This window comes from Macrotis lagotis, chromosome 4 (assembly GCF_037893015.1).
Source record: "Macrotis lagotis isolate mMagLag1 chromosome 4, bilby.v1.9.chrom.fasta, whole genome shotgun sequence".
Taxonomy (NCBI): domain Eukaryota; kingdom Metazoa; phylum Chordata; class Mammalia; order Peramelemorphia; family Peramelidae; genus Macrotis; species Macrotis lagotis.
In genome coordinates this window covers 185,269,468-185,295,565 of record NC_133661.1, presented here as the reverse complement: position 1 = coordinate 185,295,565, position 26,098 = coordinate 185,269,468, and the positions used below count along the sequence as shown (strand labels likewise).

The 26,098-nt window shown below is 35.6% G+C and overlaps 1 protein-coding gene across 1 annotated transcript in view; it reads right to left on the bottom strand.

The window, feature by feature from the left end:
• The window catches only part of SUPT16H (SPT16 homolog, facilitates chromatin remodeling subunit), a 27,610-nt gene extending 1,512 nt beyond the window's left edge, over positions 1 to 26,098 (bottom strand). Inside the window, exons 1-25 of the mRNA XM_074234924.1 lie at positions 25,732 to 26,098; positions 19,026 to 19,118; positions 18,581 to 18,751; positions 17,764 to 17,916; positions 17,048 to 17,194; positions 16,322 to 16,473; positions 15,790 to 15,962; positions 14,404 to 14,494; positions 13,456 to 13,529; positions 13,249 to 13,361; positions 12,767 to 12,832; positions 11,847 to 11,942; positions 11,644 to 11,759; positions 11,403 to 11,556; positions 8,806 to 8,933; positions 8,148 to 8,283; positions 7,904 to 8,030; positions 7,591 to 7,709; positions 7,062 to 7,187; positions 6,339 to 6,451; positions 5,712 to 5,787; positions 4,973 to 5,142; positions 1,796 to 1,925; positions 834 to 963; positions 179 to 256 (exon numbers count right to left, since the gene is read on the bottom strand). Coding sequence (XP_074091025.1) covers positions 179 to 256; positions 834 to 963; positions 1,796 to 1,925; positions 4,973 to 5,142; positions 5,712 to 5,787; positions 6,339 to 6,451; positions 7,062 to 7,187; positions 7,591 to 7,709; positions 7,904 to 8,030; positions 8,148 to 8,283; positions 8,806 to 8,933; positions 11,403 to 11,556; positions 11,644 to 11,759; positions 11,847 to 11,942; positions 12,767 to 12,832; positions 13,249 to 13,361; positions 13,456 to 13,529; positions 14,404 to 14,494; positions 15,790 to 15,962; positions 16,322 to 16,473; positions 17,048 to 17,194; positions 17,764 to 17,916; positions 18,581 to 18,751; positions 19,026 to 19,118; positions 25,732 to 25,797 — 2,998 coding nt within the window. The 5' untranslated portion in view covers positions 25,798 to 26,098. The remainder of the gene's footprint in view (positions 1 to 178; positions 257 to 833; positions 964 to 1,795; positions 1,926 to 4,972; positions 5,143 to 5,711; positions 5,788 to 6,338; positions 6,452 to 7,061; positions 7,188 to 7,590; positions 7,710 to 7,903; positions 8,031 to 8,147; positions 8,284 to 8,805; positions 8,934 to 11,402; positions 11,557 to 11,643; positions 11,760 to 11,846; positions 11,943 to 12,766; positions 12,833 to 13,248; positions 13,362 to 13,455; positions 13,530 to 14,403; positions 14,495 to 15,789; positions 15,963 to 16,321; positions 16,474 to 17,047; positions 17,195 to 17,763; positions 17,917 to 18,580; positions 18,752 to 19,025; positions 19,119 to 25,731) is intronic.

Sequence of the window (26,098 nt, the reverse complement as noted above, 5' to 3'; positions counted from 1 at the left end):
GGAACCCCAATCCTAAGGGTAAGTCATATAGACTTATCTATCCAGGGAATATATTTTGGACAATTTCCAGACCAACATTTTCTTTCTATACACATAAGAAAATAGCACCAAAGTTTTCCCATTGATATCACAAAATTACACAAGGAGTCTGTGCTCCCAACATCCTTAGATAACTCACCTTTTCTTGCTTCTTCCTCCAGTTCATCCCAGTCTTTTCCACTTTCTTCTTCACTACCCAGTGACTCCTTGGAATAGTCTATAACAGAACAGATTTAGTCAAATTTAGTCAGGTTTCTTTTTCTCTAAGTCGTCACAAAGCTGTATCTCTTGAACATTTCAGCCCCAGATAGAAGAGAAGTGACAACAGAGTACAAGATGTTAGGTAAGAAGGACAAAGCAAAAGAAATTATTCCTCTTACTACTGCCTGTTTTTTTAATGTGCTTTTCTGATCCACCTTAACCGTGACATTTCTCCTCAATTCTGAATACCTGAATTATTTTTTATATTACTGGGCAGGTATACAATCCAGACTTACACTGGGAAAATGGGACAAACAAAAGGGGAAATTAAAACTGGGATGATAGTAGGTTAAGGTGTGGTAAAAAATGTGGGCTGGATATAAAAGCATAGACAAGTAGGGTTACACTGGGCAAATAAATGTACAAGACCATATGGGTTAGGAGCATGCTGAAAACATAGCTATTCCTATCTAATTAGTGAGTAGCACTTGCACATTCCTGGGACTTGAAGATTTGAGATTTAGATCAGACCACTGAACTACAGTGCCCACTGAAACTATCTTAGTCATAACAAATGATGGCTCTAAAAATACCTGATTCCTCTGCTTCTGAGGAGTAGTCTTCATCACTATCCTCTTCCTCCTCTTCATATTCATCCTCCGAAGGATTAAAAGTTTCATCTTCGATTTCTGACTCTGAGTCTCCTACATCAGCATCACTTCCCTAATATAAAAATAGCAGAGGCATTTTTTTAATTTTAAAAATTTAGCAAATCCTTTCAAAATAGTTCTAGTTCCATTTATGTAAGGAAACTGAGGTAAAAGTCAAGAGATACACTTGTCCAAGATCATCAAAGTTAGTGTAAAATCATTCTCTTTGGACCAACCTCATAGATTCAAAGATTCCCTAAAGAATCTCAGAAATTATTTACCAAGTTGAAGGCTGATATGTATAGTAACCTTTCTATACTTGAGAAATTTAAAAGATAGTGTCCTATTCTCTTTCTGAAAAAGATCAGTTTCTTTTTTCTTCAGGTAAATGAAAAACTAAGACTGTTCTCAGGAGGCTGATTTTAGAAAATGCTTCTAAAGAGTTTCTTAGACTGAAGGCTATTTCAAAAACTTAATGTGCCTATCTTTCTGATTTTTAAAGAACGAAACACTGGACATAATAGTACTGCAAAAAGAACGTGAATCTGAAATCAAAGGACTTGAGTCTGTGCCCTAGTTTTCTATATGATACTTTAAACAAGTTAATTTCTCTTAGCACACTGTCCCATAAATGTAAAATACTTGTGTTAATAAAATTAGGCAAATTTATCTACAGCTATACAAGTGTGTGCTATTGCTATTTGATTATGATTTAATTACCTGTCAGGTGGATTAGAAACAATGGTCCAAACTTAACATTGTTCTCCTGACTACCCCCTTTCAAGTGGGTCTGGTCTTTTTTACTCATATGTCCATCTCCATTCCCCTATCCATCCAAAAGGTACTGGACAACCTTGTACACACATCAGTCACTCACCCGTTCCTGAAACCCTAAGTTCACATACCTCACCTTCAGGCTCCAAGAAAGACCAGCCACCTTGTTCAAAGAAACCCTCAGGGTCATCCACAATTGTCTTCATGATTTTGGTCCAGTTGAGGGACTGTACTCCTTCAGTGTATTTCAGGTCACAGGAACTAAGAGAGTTACATGTCAAAACCAGTACTACACATGAAATTCCTGAATATTATTAAATAGTACCAGCCAATTTTTGTCACCAACATGACCAAATACACATAACATTTGCCTAATGAAAAGAAAACATTTATTCCTTGAATAAAGCTTTATGAAGGGGCGGCTAAGTGGCGTAGTGGATAAAGCACCGGCCCTGGAGTCAGGAGTACCTGGGTTCAAATCCGGTCTCAGACACAATAATTACCTAGCTGTGTGGCCTTGGGCAAGCCACTTAACCCTATTTGCTTTGCAAAAACCAAAAAAAAAAAAAGAAAAAAAAGAAAAAAAAAAGGCTTTATGTTCAAGTGACCCAAAATCTGACTTCACTTAGTTGTACCCTGCCAAGGTATTTAGTCCTTACTCTAAAGCTCTCTTCTAATGCCTAGGGCTTTTTCTTTGTTTCTCTTCTATATTTACATTATTTTTTTTTCAAAATGAATTTTTATTAATACCTTTTATTTTCATATCAAATACATTAAAGAATTGGAAATATGTATAACATTCGATATATATCACTTATTTAAATTGTTGTAGCAATTGTGTATATTGTTTTCTTGGCCATGTTTACAATGCATCAGTTACTAAGTCCTTCCATGCATCTCTGTATCTACTACATTTGTATTTTCATATAGTACAGTAGTATTCCATTAAATTCATGCACCACAATTTGTTTATCCATTTCCTAATTATCAACGAGAACCTATATAGGGTAGCCATAACTACTTTGGTGCATAGACAGGAGACCTACTTGTGGTCTGTGGACAGTAGCAGAATCTCTGCATCAAGTATTCAATAACTTTACTGGCTTAATTACAGGCTACTTTCCAAAATGGTTGTACTGGATCCAAAGCTACACCAATAATACAGCAGTGTATCTTCTTTTCCCATGTGACCTCCCCCAACACCACCCATTTCCAGTCTTTGTCATGTCATCTTTGTCATTTTGTGGGGTGTGTGAATTCACTTCAGGCTTGTTTTATCTGTATTTTTTATATAATTTTTAATAGTTGAATTTTTTCATTTTGAGAACTGCTTGCTCATAATCATTGACAACTTTATCTATTGGGGAATTGATTTCTTTTTTTCTATTTTTAGTTTTTGCAAGGCGATGGGGTTAAGTGACACAGCTAAGTAATTGTCTGGGGCCAAATTTGAACTCAGACCCTCCTGACACCAGGGCTGGTATCTATCCAGTGCTCCACCTAGCTGCCCCCTGTATTAGTTCTAAGAATTCTTTTCCTGATCAATACTGTGATCAATTTATTTCACCTTTTCTTTCTTGTCTTATCTTCACTTTTTTCTTTCAGTTCTACTACTTTCCCTTTTCCATTGATATATCTTGTAAAGAGCACTTTGTTTAAAAGCACCTGGCCTCAATTATGGCCTGTGTTGTGGTCTCTGTTTTACACATGATTAGAGAATCCCAGTTGATGTACTCTTTCTCAACAATAGAATATGGATAATGAAATTCTAGCCATTATCTCCAATGAACTTATCCATTCTTTAAATCTGTCTCCCTGTTTATAATGTGTTCCATAAGATACTGTTTTTTTCTTACTTTCCACAATAATAAAGTATTATTTTTCTAAATATTTTCTTATGCTGCTATGGAAATTGATTATAAGGGAGGTGATTCAATTAAGAAGGTAAGAAGGAACAAAAAAGAAAAAAAATCAAGAAAAGGGATAGCAGTAATAGGATTTTTATCTATCTAAGGGTAAAAGCAACCCATCAACAACCATGAAAAAAATATGTCAAATTAATAAGAGAAATGCAAGCTAAATAATTTGACATTATACTAGAAACACCACAAAACTCTTATTTATTATTTGATCCATACTTAAATGAGGAAAAAGTTATATGCATACACAAGTATACATTTACATACATATATGTTTATATAAACATTTCTACAGACACTTTTTGTAGTGTATTTGTAGAGACAAAGAACTAGAAGGAAAGTGAGAGACTGGCTGAACAAATTATAGTACAGAAAGCTAAGTGTCAAGAAAGAATAACACAAAGAATTCAGACACTTGGAAAGCCTGGTATGATGCAGTAAAGTAAAATAATTTTTAAACATAAAAAAAATCATAAAAGAAATCAATTCTGAAAGTCTTCAGAACTCTTACCAATGCAAGTACTAGTCATGACTTGGAAGACTAATGGTAGTATCTCTCCTGTTCTTTAAGCAGAGACATAGTGGACTATGCACAGAAGTCATTAAAAAAATGACTGAGGCATTGATTTGTTTTGCTTAATTGAACTTCTTTATAAAGCAGATTTCTAGTATTTTGTAATGGTGGGGGAGAAATCTTCAGAAAATGACAGTTATATAAGAAAAAAGTCAATACAACATTAAATTCAAATTATTCCCAATGATTCTTAAGATTTCAAAACCATTTCTCACAAATCTGTATAACCATTTCCTTTAGGTAATTTTAAAAAGCAAATTCTACTCCAACTCTTTTTAAGTTTTGGGGTTTTTTGCAAGGTAATGGGGGTTAAGTGACTCACACAGCTAGGTTATCAAGTATCTGAGCCTAGATTTGAACTGAGATCTTCCTGACTTCAGGGCCAGTGCTCTACACTCCAGCTCTTCTTAAGGATGTTTTCCTTTTGTTAGCTCAGATGATTCCACTACAGAAGCTTTTCTTTGAAGTGATGAAAACTTGTCATCAAAACAATATGTTTTATCTAATTTTTCTTCAGCAAATTTACAGAAATATAAGAAACTTAACACTAATAAGAATCTGAAATGCTTTGAGGACATCTTGTATGAAATAATGTTTAGGGAAAAAATGTAGATATTGACTCACAATGAACAATGCTATAATGCTATGGCTAAACATTCATTACAATGAGGTCAGTCCCATGTGTTAGGTTCAAATCTTTAAGTTCTGAATTATAAACTCACCTCAAAGATGGGCTGATCTTAGGTACAGCAATAGATCAAAATTCTAGAATTTTAAGTTCCAAGGAATAAAGACCCTTAATGAAATTAACTTACTTCAACCACTCCTTGATGGGGTCAAGAGAGGCCACGGGGATGGCATTGATCATTGTCACCTTCTTGCTGTAGTCCTTGTAGACTATTACCATATCAAAATTCTTCAGGTGAAACTGGACCCGCTCAAAATGAATCAGTTCCACTTCATCCAATGTCACCACAAAAGGTGGCTGGGGGAGTAGAAATGGTCTATTACCATATGTGTACATCTAGAAACCCATCAGTATTTTCCCCATCCTTGAAGAATCCTATTCAATATATTAAAGAATTTGCTGCTAATATTCTGCAATAGCTCAAACACACTACGATGTCCTAGTAGAATCAAAGATTTTTGGGTGGGTAGGTACCTGACAGAAAAGCCTGCTTTATCTTACAATTGATGAAAATGAAATTAACTGGCTTGTGAAACTAGTATTAAATTGTACCATCATTGGGAAAAAAATATCATTGGAATACATATAGCATGAAAGCAAACATTTTGAAAAGCAAAGTTACAAATACTAAAAAGTTCTCAAATGAAGATGAACTGATAATTAACAAATTAATGCTGCTAGAAGTTTGAGTGAAAAAAATTTAAGATCTAATTCTCAATACTCTAGATAATTTCAAACAAATTTCTTCACAATGTAAAAATCTAAATAATAATAAAGAGATAGTAAGATCTAATTCTCAATACTCTAGATAATTTCAAACAAATTTCTTCACAATGTAAAAATCTAAATAATAAAGAGATAGTCACCCATTCTGTAGCATTCACCAGTGCACTACTGGTGGGCTGTAGTAGGCAGGTGCTTCTATAAGGAGCTCCATTAAACCTAAAAAGTGAGAAAATAAATTCACTGTGCAGAATAAGATCCAAAGACAAAAGTTAGCAGGTGTGAATCCTCTAATAGATAAATAACTTTTTTTCTTTCCATTCTAAATTTTGCAACCCAAGTTTCATCATACTCACTGGGTATACTCATCTTTTGCCAAAGAAGCATTTCAACTATGTTTTACTTACCTCTTCATTCCTTCACCTTTGCAAGTCATATTCAAAGGAAGTTTAAAGAATTATAGAATGCTGAAATCTGAAGAGGACCTTATAGCTACAACTTGTCCATTCATCTCATTTTACAAATGAGGAAACAGAGGTAGAGGTATAAAGTCACTTGCCTAAAGTCCAAGCATAAGTAATAGAGCTGGTTCTTGAACCACAGTTTTCTGATTCCAATTCCAATGCTCTTTCCATTACATTTCCATTATAAGGGTGAGAATGAATAATACATCAAAGTGACATTAATGGAGGGGATCTTCAACTTTTTCCTTTCCCCTATGGTTTAGAAGTCAGGTCTGCAAGACATCAAGCTAATAAGAAATATTTTACCCCAAGTCCCTAAAAGGCACTTCAAACTCCAGCTCCTCCTTGGTCAGGGCCTCAACCTTCTCAATGAAGTTTTTAAAGGCTGTTTTCAGCTTGTGCCTCATCTCTCTTTCCATCTGCACCCAAAAAAAAGAAAATAAGAAAAAAAAGAATCAAAAACACCACTTTCATGTTTAAATATAATATTCTCTTCCAAAACAGTTTTCACATCTATCTTTTAACATTAGCTCTTATTATTTATATTCAAGATATTTCTGGAACTATGTGGGGGGGGAATGAAGTGGTAAGAAGTTAAACAATTCGGTCAATATCACTGTGGTAGTGACAGAGAAAATAGGAGGATCTGTGAACTAATGTTTTAACCACTGATTTATCAATAAAGCAGCAGGTTGTAAAATATGGTAGACAGAGGTCCAGATCCTAGCTATGTGACAATATTCCTACCAGCCAGCCACTTAACATTTCTAAGCTTCTCTCTTCACTTGTATACTGGGAATAATACCTCACTCACAGAGCTGTTGTGAAGCTCAAACGTGACAAACACAGAACTGAAAACTGTCTTGTGCATAGTGTGCATGAGATTACAATTTTGTTCAGTCTGTCACTACCACCGAGCTCTATTTCAGATACATTTGGAATGCCATTAATTACTATAAAATATTGGCAAACAAATAGTTCAGATCTTATTTTTTCTTCCCCTTGAATCAAATACAGAATTTTACTGGCCTGCTCAGCATACAGGTCATCTCGATCATGCATATGCTGGTGTTTTCCCAAGTCAGTGGTGATTTCTCCCACTTCAGTGTAGAACTGCACATCAGTGTGTCGCTTTTTCCCAAACATGATGGCATTCTGGCAGTAAGAAACAGAAAACATAAAGTAGAAGTCAGGAGACTATCTAATAGCCAAAAAGACAATATATAGGGTTGGAAAAATAATTATCTCAATAATGGAAGTAGCACAGGTCCTATTAAGGTTTCTACATCATGCCTGTTAAGAGAATAAGACAACTCTGAAGGTATACACAATTCAGTTTTGTAAATAAAGAGCAATATTTTATCTATCTACTGGAATGGACAGAGGGAACCATGAAGACATAAGAAGAGGAATAGGTCTTGGGGGAGGTGGATATGCTGTGCAAAAGTTAAGAGAGCAGAAATCAATTTCACAGATGGAAAGAGGGAGGAAAAGAGCCCTGCTGCATTCAGATACCAAAGAAACATTCCATTCCCTTCTCCCCCCCTTAATAATATACCTTGAGGTGAAAGTGCAGGACAATGATCATTTCCCCATCACAGGGCTGAAACAAGGCATGCTTAATGTTATTGTAGAGAATATCCACTTTGTCCCCTCGAACTGATGTGAAACGGAAACCTGGGTGGAATAAAGAAATAGAATGCCTAACAAGCTAAGAAGAAGGCTGCCCTGCTTCAGAAAAACAGGAAAGGAAGTAGTTGGATTTTTTCCCTTCTACAGTATATTATGAAATATATAAACACTATAGAATTTCCCTTCCATTTCACTTCTCAGTTTTTATATACTTGCCAGTGATTCAGAAGAATGCTTACCATTGACATGCGCTTCAAGAGAGCCTTGCATTCTCTTTTGGGCAATGTTGGGTCGGATGTACAGATCCTTTAGCTTGGGATTACTCCGGTTAAGATTGATAACTAATGAGTCTTGCTTCACAATGCCCTAAAGAAATAGAATGAATGAGAATGCATTTACATCCCCAACTGTCTTCATGAAGTAATCAGTGTGGCATTTTCTGTGCATATGCTCTGGTCACAGTAAAGTAGCCCCAAAGCTCACCTCCTTTTCTTTTTCTTCTGCTTCCCGAGTCTTATAGCGCTTTTGAACTTCTTTTATAATTCGAAAGGCATTTTGAAGATTTAAAGCTGGTACTGTCTGTTCTCCAGGTGCCTTCATATTTGAAGCTCGATAAGTGCTATGGTAAAAGTGCAAACTAATGTTGTAGGAGTTGTTTACTGGGTTAGTGACCCTGTTATTTTACTCAGGACCTCTATGTTTTAATGTCTTAAGGGGAAGAAGGATCATATTGAAGAATGAAAAAGATCACCATATATTCCTTTTGCTCTTTAAAAAGGATAGATCTGTAAATGATTAATTTAATCAAAGGGAAGTTATGATTATTTTTTCCTCTTTAAGTCAGATAGAATACTCTAAATTTACCCCATTATATCTCAGTCAAGGAAACTATTTTGGCAGTCATCAAGGTATTTGGAGGAGGGATTTGGAATTTAACTTCTCTCTAATGGGCAGTAAAGAGTTTATACCCCCTAATGACTACATATTTGCCTTGTCCCAGTAATATACCATACAAATGACCCTAAATGGAATCCTGCAGAAGGAAGATACTGGGAGTTTGCTAGACAAAGAGGAATTCAAGAGAGAGGAATCACCCTTTAGCTAATAGGGATTTTGAGATAAGTGGTGTCCTGGGACTCACATTTCCTTGACAAATGTAGCCTCTGGATTGGGGAAAATGTTGCCTTCATTCCTGCCCAGAGCACTTCCTGGGCAATAAAAGTTGATTCGCAAATAGGTGTAGTCTCCTTCCACAGACATACTGATATTCTATTCAAAAAAAGGAAAGACAAAAAAAAAAACACAAAATGAGATTTCTTTTCCACCTAGACATTACTCTGCTTCTCCCTTTTCATGTCCAAGTTTCTTGAAAAAGCTGAGTGTATCATTTCTTCCATATTCTCAAAATCCTTATAATCTGTTAACCCCTTTAAATAAAAATATTTCATAAGTCACTACTAGTGCTAAAAATCATGAAGTCGGATGATTTTTCTTTAGTTTTCATCCTCCTTCACGGCACCGTATCATCTAATATTGCTAGTTACCCCCCTCTTCTTCTGGCTCTTCTTTACCAATTTAATATTTAAAAAAAACCCCTCTAATTATTTTAGTGTAATCTGTCCTTATACAGACCCTTAAAGTGTGCATTCCTAAACTGTGGTTCATTATTTCCTATAAATAACAGTATTCCATCATAGGCATATGATGGAATACTGTTATAGGAAATAATGAAGAGATGGATTTCAGAAAAATCTGGAAAGACTTTTATGAACTGATGCTAAGTGAAGTGAGGAGAAGCAGAACATTCTACATAGTATTGTGTGATGATCAATTATGAAAGACTCAGCTCTTCTCAACAATACAGTGATCAAAGAGAATTCCAAAAGTCTGGTGATGGAAAATTCCATTTACATCCAGAGAAAACTATGGGTTCTGAATGCAAACCAAAGGAGATTATGTTCACTTTTTAAAAATTGTCTTTCATTACTCATGGTTTTTACCCCTTTCTTCTGATTCTTCTTGTACAACTTGACCAATATGTAAATATGTTTTACATAGTGTACCTATATAATCTATATCAAATTATCTGCTGTCCTAGGGAGGGAGTTAGGGAAAGGAGGGAGAAAAATGTGGAATTAAAAATCTTACAAAAAAATGAATGTTGGAAACTACTTATACATGTAATTGGAAAAATAAAAAAAAGATAAAGTGTGTGCTCCCCAAAATTGTGGGCTTTGCTTCTTTTCTATTCTCTCTGCACAGAGGTCCTCTACTTGAGCAATCTCTGTGAATGATTACCTATACACAGATCTCAAATCTTCATTTTGATTTCTGATTGCTTTTTCTGAACCTTAAATACACATTTCTGTTGCCCTGAGACCATCATCACTTGGATGTCTTGTTGGAACCTTGAAATCTACCATATATCAAAAGGTCCATGATTTTATGACTTTGAAGAACTTCATATTCAGATCATAATTCCTCTATGACTTAAAAAGATTTCTTCGTGAGTTGTGCATTACTCAATGTATCATTAACAAGAACTGGTAATAAAATTTCTGAACTTAGCTAAGTTAATAATCCTAATTACTCTCTAAAGACACTTTATAGGTAATTGACACAGTATTTGAGAACCAAGGGTCTTTTTTCTTTTTGGGGGGCTGCTCTCTGTATCACACTAGACTGGGAAGTGCATTAGACCCTCATAACTCCAACCCTAGAACTGATGGAATGGGGTGGGTGCCTTGATCTGTACTGTTTCTGACTTGCACAGGTTTGTCCAGCTTTATAATCTTGGTGATCCCAGATCCTTGGAAGACATCAAACTGGTACTAGACTAAATGCAGAAATTTGATAGGTTTAGCCCACTGCAGTTAAGACCTACTGAATTCAAAAGATCAACCAGTCTTGGGATCCCTGACAGGTTTATAGGTATTTGTTACCAAGTCCAATTCATCTTCATTTATGAGGAATTGGTTGATCTTTAAAACCTGATTCCATTGACTTTATTATTCTGCTTTGTTTCACTGACACTACTACCTAGACTATTGCTGGAGTTTTCCAACTCTAATCCAATTGATCATTGACATCATTGCTAAGCTAGACTTACTTAGGCAAAGATTTCAATATTACCAAGTCTTATAGTATTAAAAGTCAAACTGAACTTTACATTTAGAGTTCTTAACAGCATGACAAGACTACATTTTTATCCTTATTATATACACTGTTTAGATTGAAGTCAAACTAGATTACCTGCTTTTCTTTGTGTCATATTTTACAACTAAACTCTGAATCAGTTCTGAGGGCAGAGCCATTTCTTATCTAAATTTTTCTTGCCAAAAAGAAAATGTCTGATTGGGTTATTCCATCTTAAGTAATATTTATCTTTAGTTTCCTCTGGCTCTATGTTTAAGATCCAATGTTTATCACTGTGTTGACAGTGAATTAAACTCTCAATGTGTTACAAAACACAGGTGGAACATCTTTTTCTTACACCATAAGAAAAATCAATCAAACATATCTATTGCTGAATAGATTTACCTAAAATATTCATTTTTCTACAAAGTGAAAATGGGTAATAATAGTAGCATAAAGTGGATAATGAATAAAACTGGAAAAATGCATTGAAGAAGGTGGGGATAAAAGGACAATGTGGAACAATATAGTTATATTAAGGAAAGACAATGATTAATAAAGAATTTTAGATGAAACTTGGTCTAGTATATTGTAATTAATTACCTTGATTGTGGCAATGTGAAAGGGAGTCGCAATGCCAAATACGGGCATTATTACAGTTTCATATTTCTTATCGATATAAATCTTCATTTCACGGATATGTGGTTCCTTAGGCATGAGAGATGGGTTCTTGTAGGATACGTTAGATTTTCGAGCTCTAGGATAAGAATAGTAAAAGTGAACAACAGAAGACTTCAGAAGTCTTAGGGCTCAATCCTTCCATAGTCATCAGCAATTCTCTTACTTTTGAATCTGTTGTTCTCCTTTCTGCTCTGTCAAACGCCTTTTGGCTTCCTCATTGAGTTGTGCAGCCAATTCCTTTTGATGTGCTCTCCTCTTTTCCTCTGCAGTCATCTCATTCTAAGGAGAAGAATAAACAAATTACTAAAACATATAAAACATTCATGGACAAAAGATATGAATGATTTACAAAGTTAGGAAACCTACTCGTGTTCTCTCTGTGAGTAAAGCTGCTCTTGAACCTCGTCCCAAAAGGTCCTCAGCCTCATCTTTCTCCTCTTCCTCTTCTTCTTCATCCTCATTCTGTGGTTAAAAACACATACATGGGAATTGAAATTTTCCACATTAGAATGTCTTTCAACAAAATACCCCTAAACTTATATACCTTGTTCCTCTTTCTATGTCCTATCCATAGAACATATGGTTCAAGGACAAATGTAATCTGCTTGAGAGTTTTAAGCAAAAATATTTTCCCCTAACTATATGACTGAGCAAAGCAGTAGTAGCTTACCACTAGAAATTGTTCACAATATGGTCAAACATTCAGTAAAGTTTGGACCTATCTCCACAAAAGTAAATTCTCTTTTATGACATTGGTCAAACCGAAGTAGAGTGCTATCTTCATCTCAGGAGTGAGAATTGAATTATGACTTGATTCAGTACAATCTTGTGGCTCTTTTTTTTTAAAAGGTTTTTGCAAGGCAATGGGGTTAAGGGGCTTGTCCAAGGTCACACAGTTAGGTAATTCTTAAGTGTCTGAGTCCGGATTTAAACTCAGGTACTCCTGACTCCAGGGCCAATGCTCTATCCACTGCACCACCTAGCCGCCCCAATCTTGAGGATCTTAAAGAGTCTTTTTAAATACGAAACTGAAACAAAACTGATTTGTATTATAGCTATTATTTATAGTTAAGAATAAAGGTGCTTTAAATAGGTTATTTTGGGAGGAATAGGGAGGGAATTACTTTTGTATTGCTATTAAAAAAATTTCCTGTTCCTTTGAATAGACAATAGGTCACTATCTATTATGAATAAAAAAATTTGAAGTGGACAGCAAAGCATATGGCCCTCTGATGTGATATAGCACTGAAAAAAATATGTATGACCATTTTTCTGTGCATTCCCACCTTTAAGAAGATGCCCACATTCTTCACTTTCTTCTTGACAGAAGTAAGAACCACAGCTGGACCATCCTAGGACAAAGAGTAGGAGTTGGTTATTGCTAGATGTGAAAACATTTACTTTGTACTTAGTGATGTCTCAATCAATATTTGAGGAATACAGGTTTTTCATTCTCTAAGATTTGGATCAGTAAGAATGCAAGCTCATTTAGAGCATGGGTTGTTGTGTTTGTCTGTGTATTTACAGTACCTAGTATACTATACATGCTGAATAAATGCTGGCTGAATTAACTATCTTAAGCACTATGACCCTAAAGCCAATCTAATCACTTGTGGGGCATACAACTGGCACACATTATTTAATAAATCTAGAAGCTTGAACCTTTGTTTCCTTCAGTTATTTCAGATTTTACTCATCACAAAGGACCTAATATAAAATTTGCTTTTCAAGTTGCTGAACATCAATGTCTCAAACAGTTAACACCCACCTCATCAACTAGAACTGTGTCACCAATGAAGAGGGCATAGGTTTTTTCTTCTGGCTTCTTCCCTTCCTTGTTAGTCAAATCTGAGAATCCCATATTAATGCTAAAAACCATCCCTAAAAGAGCAAAAATGGGGATCAATGAAGAACAAAAATTTTAATAGAGAAGGAAGATATTTTTAACAACACTTATCATCTTATATTGCCTCACCTTTTTTCAACTTGTACTGATTTTTACTATTGATTACCAAGGATCCTTCACGGAATTCAATTCCCATAGCAAACCTATAAAAGAAGTGAAGTCAGAATTCAACACAAACTGAATATATCGAAATATGGAATATTTGGCAAAGTACAAAGGGCATAACTTAGCTCTCATAACTCTTCCATGATATGGGCACTAACAAAACGTTATCCTTAATTTTTCCTACATAGAGGGTCACAAACATTATTATGTGATTCATCCACACTGGTCAATCAGTTATGAAGTGGGGTTAGGGTATTCATAGACTTTAGGCTCTTCAGGTTTAGTTCAGTGATTAAAAAATTATCTAAATTAGGTACCTTTTTCTAACCTTATAATCAAAGCCCTCCCCATTTTTTGCTTCCCACTGACCATACTTTCAAACATTTAAACTTTACTACACTAGTCCAAAAATAAAAGCAAGGAGCTCTCTCTCTCTCTCTCTATTCCTTTTACACCCACATCCACCCACACCCACACCCAGTTTGGCTCACAAAAACAGTTAGGGGTAGGCTACTAGAATGGCCATGAAGGTAGGCTAAGCTCCACTTCACTCACCCATAACTAGGCCACACGATCCAGTTGTGACAAGCTGGTAACTGGATTTTCAAGCCCTGGCAGCCAACTGAGCCAGCACTTGGTACAGCCTGACACATTTCTTCTCATCTTTCAGAGGCCCAGGAAGAACAAGTATGTACCCTGGAATGGCTTTCATCTAAGAAGATTGCCTAGAATTTTTCAAAAGTAGAACTTAACTGAATATTTTCTACAGGGTACTGCTTAGAATACAGCGTGAAGGGTCCCCTGAAATTATTTCTGCTAGTCACAAATTGACCTAAAAGGATGATTCTATTAGTTACTGCCCACAGAAGAGCTTTAATTAAAGTTGTATTTGTGTCTTACAGAATCCCTTACCCAAGATTTTTGGTGATTTTGTTGAGCAGGTCTGGTTTTTGTTTCTTGACCATATCCATGACAGCATTGTATACTTCACATAGCTTCACACCTATGGCCAAAGAAAGTGAAAAGGAAATCTAAGAAAATTCCATGTTCTCTTTTAAAAAAAGTTATAATTAAAAAACAATTCCAAAAAATTTTTTCCTTTTTACTTCATAGTCAATTCAACATGGAACTTTCAAAGCTGTCCTGTATTTTTCAGGTGACTTCAAGAATTAACTTTCAAAAAAGAATGAAACCGTACACAGTAGACTTTCTTTTATCCACTTTTCAGTTTCAAAGAGGGAAGATCTGGATTAGGCTGGTGGGAGTTAGTTGGCACATACCATTTTAAACTACAAAATCTGAAATATTTTTACAATCAGGACAACATAAGACTTCCCTGCCTATCTAGGTTGTGAATGAAGGGATATTTCAAATCTGAATATTTTTTAGTTAGATTAATGAAATGATGGAGCAAGACAATAGTTTAAACTTTGATCATGGACTTTACTGGGGGGTGGAGGGGAAGGGCACCTAAGTGGCACAGTACTAGCCATTGTTAGGTCTGGATTTAGGAAAATCCAAGTTCAAATCTGACCCCAGAAAGTTACTAATAGTGTGACTGTGGGTAATGTACTTAACCTTGTTTTCCTCAGTTCCTTCATCTGTAAAATGAGCTGGAGAAGAAAACTGTATAGCACTCTAATCAATTCCAAATGGGGCCATGAAGTTATACATGACTAAAATAACAGAGCAACAACATGGTTCATCTTAGAATAGTGAGATCAGGAGGCTTTAGCAATAAAAGGTAAACAAAAAACCAGAGCTGGTGAAAAATAGCAGGTCTAGTCATCCAGTAGCTGAATTTTGAATTATAATAGCATCAAGGTTAGTCTAGTATCCATTCTGACTTGTTCCAGCTATGAATGAACAGGAGACTAAACTCCTATAAATGCTCCATTTCTCCCTATGTTCAAATCCTTCCAATATTCAAGCCTCTAAATTTCTATTAGAAGAATCTGAAAATTTAAGCAAAGAGAAACCTAGTATTTAGAAGATAGATTTAAAATTGCAAGTCAGAAGGAAACCAAATAAGGGAAAAGAAAGTAGTTTTCTGAGAGTGAAGCAAATTTAATTTTGAGTAAAGTAAAATGTGGGAATTAATCTTAAACATGCTACATCTACAAATATGAAAAAATCTATTAACTATTGAAAAAATAGATTTACAAGTATTTTAAATGTGCTTTCCACTCTCCCAATAAGTAAAATCAGAAACCAGTTTATTTAGTAGAATTATATGCAGAAAAGACAGTCTTTGTTTCTATACATTTACTTTTAACCTTTTTTGTGCAGAAACCTTACCATGCCTCAGCTCCTTCAGCAGTTCTTCCTGTAGCTGTAGTAGAAAATTGTAATTCTCCTGGACGTCCTGGGGAGGATCTACCATGAGGGTCCGTACAAGATTGGAGCAGTAGGATTTGAAGCGAATACCCATGGCACAGGTGATGGCCCCAAAATGCATGTGGTTCTTGTCACTTGAGACCAAGATAGAAAACCATGATAGTATTGAGGCCAGCAAAGGACTTAGTACCCATATTATGCAATACACATGGTCAGTACATTCCTTGGAATGGTGGCCTAAAGTTCATGGTAAAAACCGTGAAAATGCTGGCATAATTTACATGTTCTAGGGAAGCTGGAGATATAATGCCTAGAATCTACTTATCAAGTCCAGCAACATTGGAAATGAGTAGCCACTCATCCTGAAGTCCATTGTGAAATGAAAAGGAACATAATTATTTCAGAATAGGGGAATTAGCTCACAGCTGTGGCTATAAGGGTACTGACTATTGAAAGGCTACTATTAACAGTGGTTGAAAGGATTGTTGCTTACCTAACTACACTGAACTTGAGATTATAGTTGCCACCACTCTGGATGATGGGAGGATAACACATCTCTACTGTAGAAGGGTCTGCTCCAGCCAGGTACTTCTTTTCTTCAATGGCCTTTTCCACAGACTCAGCTAATTTGCTGTGACGAACTTTCTACAAATATATCCAGGAAGGAGGCAACAATTATAGAGATATCTTGCTTATTACATCTTTTATTATCTGGAGGGGAGAAGGCGAGCAACATGTCTGATGACAGACAAATCTCAAAAGATAGTATGGTAGTCTTTTAATATATCATAAACTTAAATCCTGGAAATTGTTTTTTCAAAGACTCAAAAAAGAGAAGAAAATGTAATTTAAGTATCTGGAATTTACAGATAAATTTTTAAAGGCCCAATAACAACAGATATTTTTTCATATAGGATTTTTTTCTTGAGTTTTATTTTCAAGAATTTTTATTATTCAAAACAAATGCAAAGCCACCCTCTACTCCTAAGGTTACATGATTTTAGTGAATTTCACTTTGTTTTGTGGCATTAGGGAACTTTTAAGCAATATCCTAGACAAAATAATTTTAAAACTCATCTGGTAAGAGAGAATTGGGAGAGGAGGGGAGACAAGTGTTTTTCTTTTTTTAGAAAATTAGAGCAAAATATTTTCTTTGACTAAGATTTGCTGCTCATTTGCTTTACAAAAGCATTTGGGATGGTTTCTCTTCCCCAGTTACCTCATCTGCATCAACGATTTCCATGACTCTTTCCTTGAAAAATTTGTTGAAGACTTCTGATGTGATATTAGCCGCTTTCTTCATCAGAGTAAGCTCTCCATCCTCTTTTACAGCTATGGTATATGCCACAACTGCACTGATATCGATCTATGGACAAAGGAATATTTAATCTGTATTAAGGAGATACAGGTAGATGATAAGATCTGTTTCTGACCTTACATCTAGCATTGGAAGGAACCTTAAAAGCAAAGACCTAGCTCCTTTTTACACATTAAATGTTCAAATATTTGTTGAAAGAATCTAAACTGGGAAATCAGTAGCAATAAGAAAAAATAATTAATTCCTGAACAATCAATTATTATGAATAGTCTCCTCTTACTGAACAAACTGCTAAAAAAAATATCTTTTTGTCAAACCAAAACAGGGAAATATGAAGAAACAACCTATTTTATTCATAAAACAGAAACTGATTCTCATGATTAAAGAAAAAAGTTGAGGAATAGAGGAAACAAATCATCTAAAAGTTAAAGTCTAAGAAAGACTGTCTTGATTCCTTGGTTAAAAGGAGTTTGTTTTTTTTGAGGTTCTCAAATATTAATTTTATCCTGACCAAATAGTGCAAGTGCCTTTCTTACTGAATGGAACCTTAATGGCACAATCCTCATACTTTCAGCTTTCTTAACTCTTGTTTCTGATATCCCCATCAAGTTTCTTACTTTTTCAAAGCCCTCTCTGTTAAGGCAGTCGTTCCAACTCTTCATGAACTCTCCAGGGAATTTGTCTTTACTGAATACCCCGATCTTCTTGCCACTCTTGCTCTCTTTAATGGCTTCAATCATTTTGTCAAAATTGCCTTTGTTACTCTCATTCTAGCAATACCAAAAGAAAGGTGATGTTTATTGTTGATAAATAAGAATTAGATCTCTTCAACAGTCATTACATATAATGTAACATTTAGTAAACCAAAAAAAAAAAATTTGGACTTAGTTTTAATTTCTCTATTATATGTCTGACTTACCTCAACTGAAAGGGAAAGGGAAATTATGGCCCACACTACCTTATGACAGCTATGACTATACTTGTTTATTACTAAGCATAATGAAAAATAGCTCAAGAAAGTAAATGATTAAAAATAGGTAGGTACTTAAAAGACTTCAAATGTAAACAACAAAACAGATCTTGACGTAGTGGGACTATCATGGTTATAATAAAATTAACTAGAAAGATGTACTTTAGCTAAAACTAAACATGTATTAAACCAAACAAAACCAAAACATCCTACTAGCTTCCACGGAGAGTGAACACATGCTAATGGACCTGGGAGTTTAAAGGCCAAGAATTGTAAAGATGCCCCTCTTTCCTTACAAATATTCATGAAGGCCAGAATTTAATACCACATCCTAACACTCTTCTCTTAGAATTCTTTCAAAATCTTTATAGGTTTTTGAGTTTTGCTGTTTTTCCCCCCTGCTGGTATCACTGTCATTGTGTTAAATAATTAAGCGTTCACAATAAATTCTTTTAATTTCTTACTTTTTCTCGAACCAGCAGTGTAATGGCAGGAGCACCATTTGCATTTTCATTACCCTTCGTGTTGGCAATTTGTTTCAAGAACTCTACTTTTTTCTTGCTGGCCATGAAGAGAATCTTGTCGTCACAGAAAACCATAATGGTATCAGTTAGCTCATAACCAAAGAGCCACGTCTATGGGAAAAGAGAAGAGACTGGGTGAAAAACCATGATGCTCATAGAAGATTTACTCAATGAAAAATGTTTGACCAGATATAACAGGTGAATGATCCAAATGATCCAGAGCAGAAAGATTCCCCACTCCTACCCTAAGGAGTAACAAAGTTAAGAGAGTCAAACCAAGACTACCTTATCTTTCCCCCCTCCCATACGAACTAAATTTTAACTGTCAGTGGTACTCAGGGCTAAATATTTGTTAATCCTGTTTTTGATGGTTTCACCTAGTTACCTGAAGGGCAGTAGATTTGGCATAAACAATCTCTTCATCAACACCTACTGAAACAACAATGGCATCAACGTTGGCATACTCATCCTCTCCTTTCTGAAACACAAAGAGCAGAATATTTTGTCATTTCAGTTTTTTCCAAAGGTATATTTATTCAGTTTCTGTTACAATCATAGATCTCAACTTCTTGGAAAAAAAAAAAAAGCAAAGATCTAGATATTTCAGATCATCTTCCCTCATCTCTGTATCAACAGCTTTGTAAGATCCCCTATCTTCCCAGATCCACTCTACTTCATTTTAAAGGCCCTAGTTGCCAAAGTGGTGGGACAGTAAGAAGGCAAAGAAATCAAACACTGAATGAGAAACTAAGCTGGACAGTATAAAAGTTCTATAGTGCTTCTTGGCTTTTGATGAAAGTAGTAAACAGAATTTTAAGGAGGCTTTCCTCTCCCCAGTATAATTCAACCCCCTATCCCCACTTCAAAACACACTAAAATAGAGGGTAAAGATTCTTGTGACATACTGCATTACTAAATATTCCACTCTCTTGTTTTTCTCTGGTCCCATATTTCTCAGATTTTCTAGTGATTTTTCATCACAGAAACCTCAAGTTATAGTTTGAGCAATGTCTTCAACCTCAAGTTTTTCCTATCTCTCCAATTGCTAATTCTCTATCTCCTTTGTATTTATTCTATATGTGTATTCATTAGCTCCTTGAGTAGGGAATGCATCATTCTTTGTTTCCTGGTATCTAAGTATAGTTTTTGGCAAATAGTAGGCAACATAACCTTAACAGATTTTCATTAATATATTACTATACTTGATATTCACATAATTTGTATTTTCCACTACTTTTGTATATGATAAAATGTTTTTACTTATGTAAGCTTATAACATTAAGCAACTAAATACTGAGTTCTTCTGAGAAATCTCTTGGAATTTGATGTTGGATCAAATGAAGTCAAAGGTATTAGATAAGGATTTATCCTCTTAATTTCAAGATAAATGACAATTTTTAAAATCCAAAAAAAGTACTGGAAAATTATTTGAGATGTCAACAAATGAAAAGTAAATAATTATAAAATTTGAGACTGACAATGTCTCAAACGACGACAATGACAAGCAAAATGTTTATACCTCTATTAACAATGAATTTTTCATAAAATTGTGGTAATTCCTACTGAGAACATTCTTAACTGTTGTCTCATCCTTTTAAGTGATTATTTTTGAATGTTTTAATGGGAACAAAACTCTGGAAGGAAGTGAGGTCCAGAAAAAAACTCATGTAACCCAACAACTATGAAGGATACTTAAAAAAAATTTCTTTTGTGATACACTGTCAACTAAAACACCTGACCATATCCTTGACTAATAACATTAGTTATTAACATTAATATAGTATAACAACACTATCTTGTAATTTAGACATTACAAAAGAATGGAATATCTCCAGTTACATTGATGATCATTGTTTTCACATTAATTTTAAGGATGTTTCTCCTTCAAGAATTTCCTCCCCAAAGGAAACTACCCTTCTACAAAAGAAAACCAGTTAAGCAAAAACATCGGATTGACCAGGACTGATAATAAATATAACATTTCACTCTAACAGGCCTCTGCCCAGAGAAGAGACATGTTTCATTATCTGTTCAATGGGATCAGTACTAGTTTTTCAGTTATTAAAGTATGATTTTCTTTTAGTAATCTTTTCATTTATATTGTAAGAAAAAAGATACCGATGTTCAATTTAAATACTTATTATTACCCATCCCCCCACAAGGTTACTGCCTGCAAAGACATTCACAAAGAGTTTTTCATACATAGAACTTAAACCCAAGAAATGGAGATAAAAATACTGCTAAGATATGTAAGCTCCTTGAAGACAGAAACCAAAAGAAGATTGCTTTCTTTTTATCTGTAGTGTCCTGTACCTAGCAAGTACAATAAATGTTAGAGGATGAGATCTAATAATATTCAAATCAAATATTTAGGGCTGAATAAACCTGAAATACATATAAGTACTTGTAGCACTTCTTGCAGGTTAAGTTACATAAGCAAAATTTTATTTTCCCTAAAGAATTGTTATGTAATCATCTAACATTAATTACATCCCTGCATTCACTATAAAGTTTTTTTGATGTATGTTCATGTGTATAAAATTAAATGAGGCAATGCAATAAAACAAACATTTTATTTACGATAAAATTCTGTAGAGTTTCTGACTTGTAAGTCAGAGGGAGTAACGTTTTCATCAGGACCAAAGAAACCAGAAATTTTATTGGAGAATTTTGACAAGGATCTTTGAGATTTCCAACTACTTCATGACTTTTTAAAAAACTGATCTAGGGGTGGCTAGGTGGCATAGTGGATAAAGCACTGGCCTTGGAGTCAGGAGTACCTGGGTTCAAATCCAGTCTCAGACACTTAATAATTAATTACCTAGCTGTGTGGCCTTGGGCAAGCCACTTAACCCCATTTGCCTTGCAAAAAAAAAGAAAAAAACCTAAAAAAAAGTGATCTAGGATGGTCAGTCAGGATATCTATATTGGATATTTTTATTATTTTTCTCACCACAAAGATTAATTTTTGAGAGAAGTGGAAAATAACTGATATAAAGACAAAAGATAATCTGTTTTAAAAAACTGATCCAGGTGTGGTTTGTAACCCTCTTTTTTCTCAAGATTCTGGGGGTGCTTATCATCTAATCCACAATAAATAGCATTATGATTTATTACCCTCTATTATAATGTACGCATTTTGAAGACAAGGACTATCCTGCTTTTCTATTTATGTACTGCATTTAACACAATATCTTAAATGTGTTTACATTCATAATTAATGTACATTTCCCCATGTTTCAATAAATCCTGCTTTCATACCTCACTGTATTAAGTATATGTTAGCTCTGGCTGGATCTATCAAGTTGTAAAGATTCATCTGTGAGGCTGGAGGCAAAATAATGTCTGTTACTTGACTGCCAGTATAACTTCAAACTAACTGAAGCTCATCACCAAAGGGGTGGCAGTCTGGTGATAAACCAGATGATAAAGATTTTCAGCTCTGAACTATTTATTCTTCTCTAAGAGAATGACTTAAGAGTGATGGTAATTTACAATCCGGCATATTTGGTGAAGAGAGTATCCAAACTGATGATATGAAATCACGAACTTTTAAGTAGGAAATTTCCCTGAAGGCATCAAGAGATCACATTGGTCTTTCTGTGGCACTTGAGATTGGTAGATAGTCTCAAAACCGGCTAGGTAATATGATAGCTTATGTAGTGCTGACTTAAAAGTACAGAGAAAATGATATAAGAAGTCAACTAATTTGCCATAGGAAAACTGAGTCCCAAATGATGACACTGCAAATAGTTCCTTTTATATTTGTAAAAGCTGCTCAGGAAGAGTGTATAAAAATGCACCTCCCATCTTTTCTCATTGGAGGTATAGAAGAGTGTTACACGTATTGTCAGATTCTATTGATGTGTTGGTTTTTTTGGAGCTCTTTTTTCTTTCCTTTTTTTAAAAATAAAGATTGAGTCTCTGACTGTTAATCAAAGACTACTCAAGAGGCTTGATTCCACTACCAATTTTCAAAGTAACTTTCAACTGCTCAGTTCCAACATGGACTAGTTTGTCCCACTTTAGGCTTTTTGAAGTTCACCCCAGTGATACTAGACTTAAGTGTAGACATCTGATAATGACTTCATCCACTGCAGTTCAAATCTCCTCAAACTTAAGAAATCTGCCACTGGCAGCACTGAAATTGTTGGTATAAAAAAGACACTAAATAGAGGCGGCTAGGTGGTGTAGTGGACAGAGCACCGGCCCTGGAGTCAGGAGTACCTGAGTTCAAATCCGGCCTCAGACACTTAATAATTACCTAGCTGTGTGGTCTTGGGCAAGCCACTTTACCCTATTTACCTCGCAAAATCCTTAAAAAATAAAAAAAAAACAACAAAAAAACCCAAAGACACTAAATGGGTAGAAAAGGGTTATATTTGGGATGAAGGTGATGTAAATATAAAAGATATCAATAAAAAAATAAGAAATATTGGAAGTCAGCAAGACCTTTCATACAATCAAAAGAGAAATATGCTCAACAACAGCAAATCATAAGATGTTAAGCTCATTTCAGTTAATTTTTAGTCACTGAGACCTCCCCTGAAGATTTCCTTATTTTTTAGGGTTTTTTTTTTGCAAGGCAAATGGGGTTAAGTGCCTTGCCCAAGGCCACACAGCTAGGTAATTATTAAGTGTCTGAGACAGGATTTGAACCCAGGTACTCCTGACTCCAGGGCTGGTGCTCTGTGCACTGCACCACCTAGCTGCCCACCCCTGAAGACTTTCAAAACTGTTTAAAAGCCCATGGCCCAAAGCTAGTACAAGAACTTCACATTGTTGTCACTACCAATCAACTCCTTAAAAAATAGGATGGAAGAAAAAAATTCAAAAAAGTCTCTCTCTAAATAAATGCGCATATCCTATCCTTTATAGTTCACTTCAGACACTACCACTTACTCCAGGAAAAATTCCATTTTTCTTTCAGCTGGAGCAATTTTCTCCTTCAGACATTACAGATTTTGTATTGTTAACTGTCCATATAATGGGTATTAACAGTCAAAAGCTCCTTGAAGGTTGAGAAAATTTAAGCTTCCTATCTTCCAGAAGGCCTAATGCAGGTCTACAAGTGTTAGACATGAGAAAAAAGGACTTTGGATATATATATGGAAAGTTCTGCAAATGTAAGGATGCACTCATTTATTAACATCAACAGTTATAAAAATTCAGAGGGTGTACTCATGAAGAATTCTTGTAAGAAATTGCAAATGAACCTAAATTATAACAAACTAATTCATTTTATATATAACTTAAATACTGATATCCCATTGGTGTCCTTTTTTTATCTAGCACTTAACATGCTTCAGTCTCTCCTGTGAATACCATTATCACTCTTAAACAGTGAGAGTAAAAAGGAATTTAGAGAAACAAGGGAAAACTAGACAGAAGTCTAAGCTCTACTGATTTAAGGAAAGTCACTAATATTCGACATCCTTCTCTATGTCTTAACAAAGATCACCACCAATTTCTCAAATAGAACAGATTATAATATATCTTACTTTAAATATTAAAGGTTAAGTTTAAATGACTTTCACAACTAGCAAAATCAATTGACTGATTCAGTCAGAAAAAGTTATGGAAAATCAAACATCTACAAAGTATATTAGAAACAACTTTTGTATCAAATTTTGAGCATAACGAGGAGGGTTTAATGCGCAGCGTTTGACAGTTTTAACTAGTCAGTCTACTTCATTCTAAATCAATGTTTAGAAAATAGCAACTTATAGAGAAGTTTGGATTTGTATAGCTCTTATATTAAGGAATTTTTTCTGCAGTCTTAAAATTGCCATAAACATAAGAAAAAGAATTTGCTTAAGACTATTTTTTTTTTATTTTTGCTAGGCAATGGGGTTAAGTGGCTTGCCCAAGGCCACACAGCTAGGTAATTATTAAGTGTCTGAGGCCGGATTTGAACTCAGGTACTCCTGACTCCAGGGCCGGTGCTCTATCCATCCACTGTGCCACCTAGCCGTCCCTGCTTAAGACTATTTCAGCAAGTATGTTACAAACTAAAAAAAGTTATCTGTGGATATATTTTTTTCCTTGTGCTGGCATATGCTGACTTACCAGCTAAAGAGTTTCAAGGCACAATACAGATAAAAATATTTCATTTTAAAGACTTTATCACAAGCAGAACCAAAAAGAAAATGTCCACAAAAATTTAATGGGTCTAACAGTAAAATGTGAATTAAAATTTAACTAGCACACTTTTTATTGGGAGTGGGATCTTACTCCAAACTGAGATATGCGGTACTGAACGGTAATTTCAAAATTTGGAACAAGAATGCAAAGTCTTTTCTAAATCTTCATTGGTAATTGCTCCTCTTGGATATTTAATTTATTGAACACAGGCCTCAAGTTAACTCAAGATGTCACTAACGTCATGTTTAACTACCTGTGTTTTAAGGACCACAAAGACTCTATAAGAAATGAGATAATGCCACATTAACAGGTTTTTTTTGACCACGTGCCCCAGAAATCCTAAAAGACAGAAAAACAAATGAGCTTTCCCGAACACCTTGATCGTTATTAAAGATGCGGGTGCATAGTGTTGTTACTGCCTTCGGAGTAGCATACATAGCACTAGCAGAGATGAAAAAGAGGCGGGAGTTGAGGGGGATGGAGGGGAGAGGGTCCTCTAGTTCTAAAAATCACCCCCCTAATAATAGACGTGCTCACATCATTCCTTCCCTCTCCGAACGGGCCAGGGTAGGTGTGATTCTGGTAGGGCCCGTAGTGGTTCTGGGAGCACCGTGAATAGGCTGAATGAATAATACTGCAGGAAGGCTAGTGTGGGATGTGATCAGTGACTGGCAAGAACGAGAGGGCGGGAAGCTACGGAGAGGATTGTTATGCGTGACTCGGAGCGGGTCAGCAGGGAAGATGGTGACGGCTACAGAGTGCAAAGGTTGGGGGCTCCCTCCTCGTCACCGCGCTCCGCGAGGGGTCGGCTGAGATGAGTGGAGAGGTGAAGGGAATGGAATCAGATGAAATCCCTCCGGGAAAGGAAAAAAGGGCGCCGAGAGGCAGAGGCATTATGGGATGGCGAAAAAGGCTTTCCCTGGGGATTATTAGGAGCTCTTCCTTACCCGCCAGTTGCTATAGAGCCTTTTCACTCGCCGGTAATAAGCTTCTTTGTCCAGAGTCACCGCCATAGCCTCAGGACGCGATTCCTCTTTGGGCTCCGAGAATCACGCGAGGTCCCGGCTCCGCCGCCCGCTCTCGGCCCCGGAATCCTGCACTCTCCTAGTGACACGGAAGTAGACTCCGGGAAAGGGGGGGGCCTCCTTCCGCTTCCGGGATTTCAGAGAGTTACAATTTTTTTTTTTCGGAGGTTATAGGGGTAGGCGTACGAAGTTTAAAAACAAAAACGAAAAACCCCACGAAATTCGCAACGGACAGAAGACCCGGGTTTTCGCGGGGTTTTCTAGTCAACTCCTTCGCGGCCACGCGCAA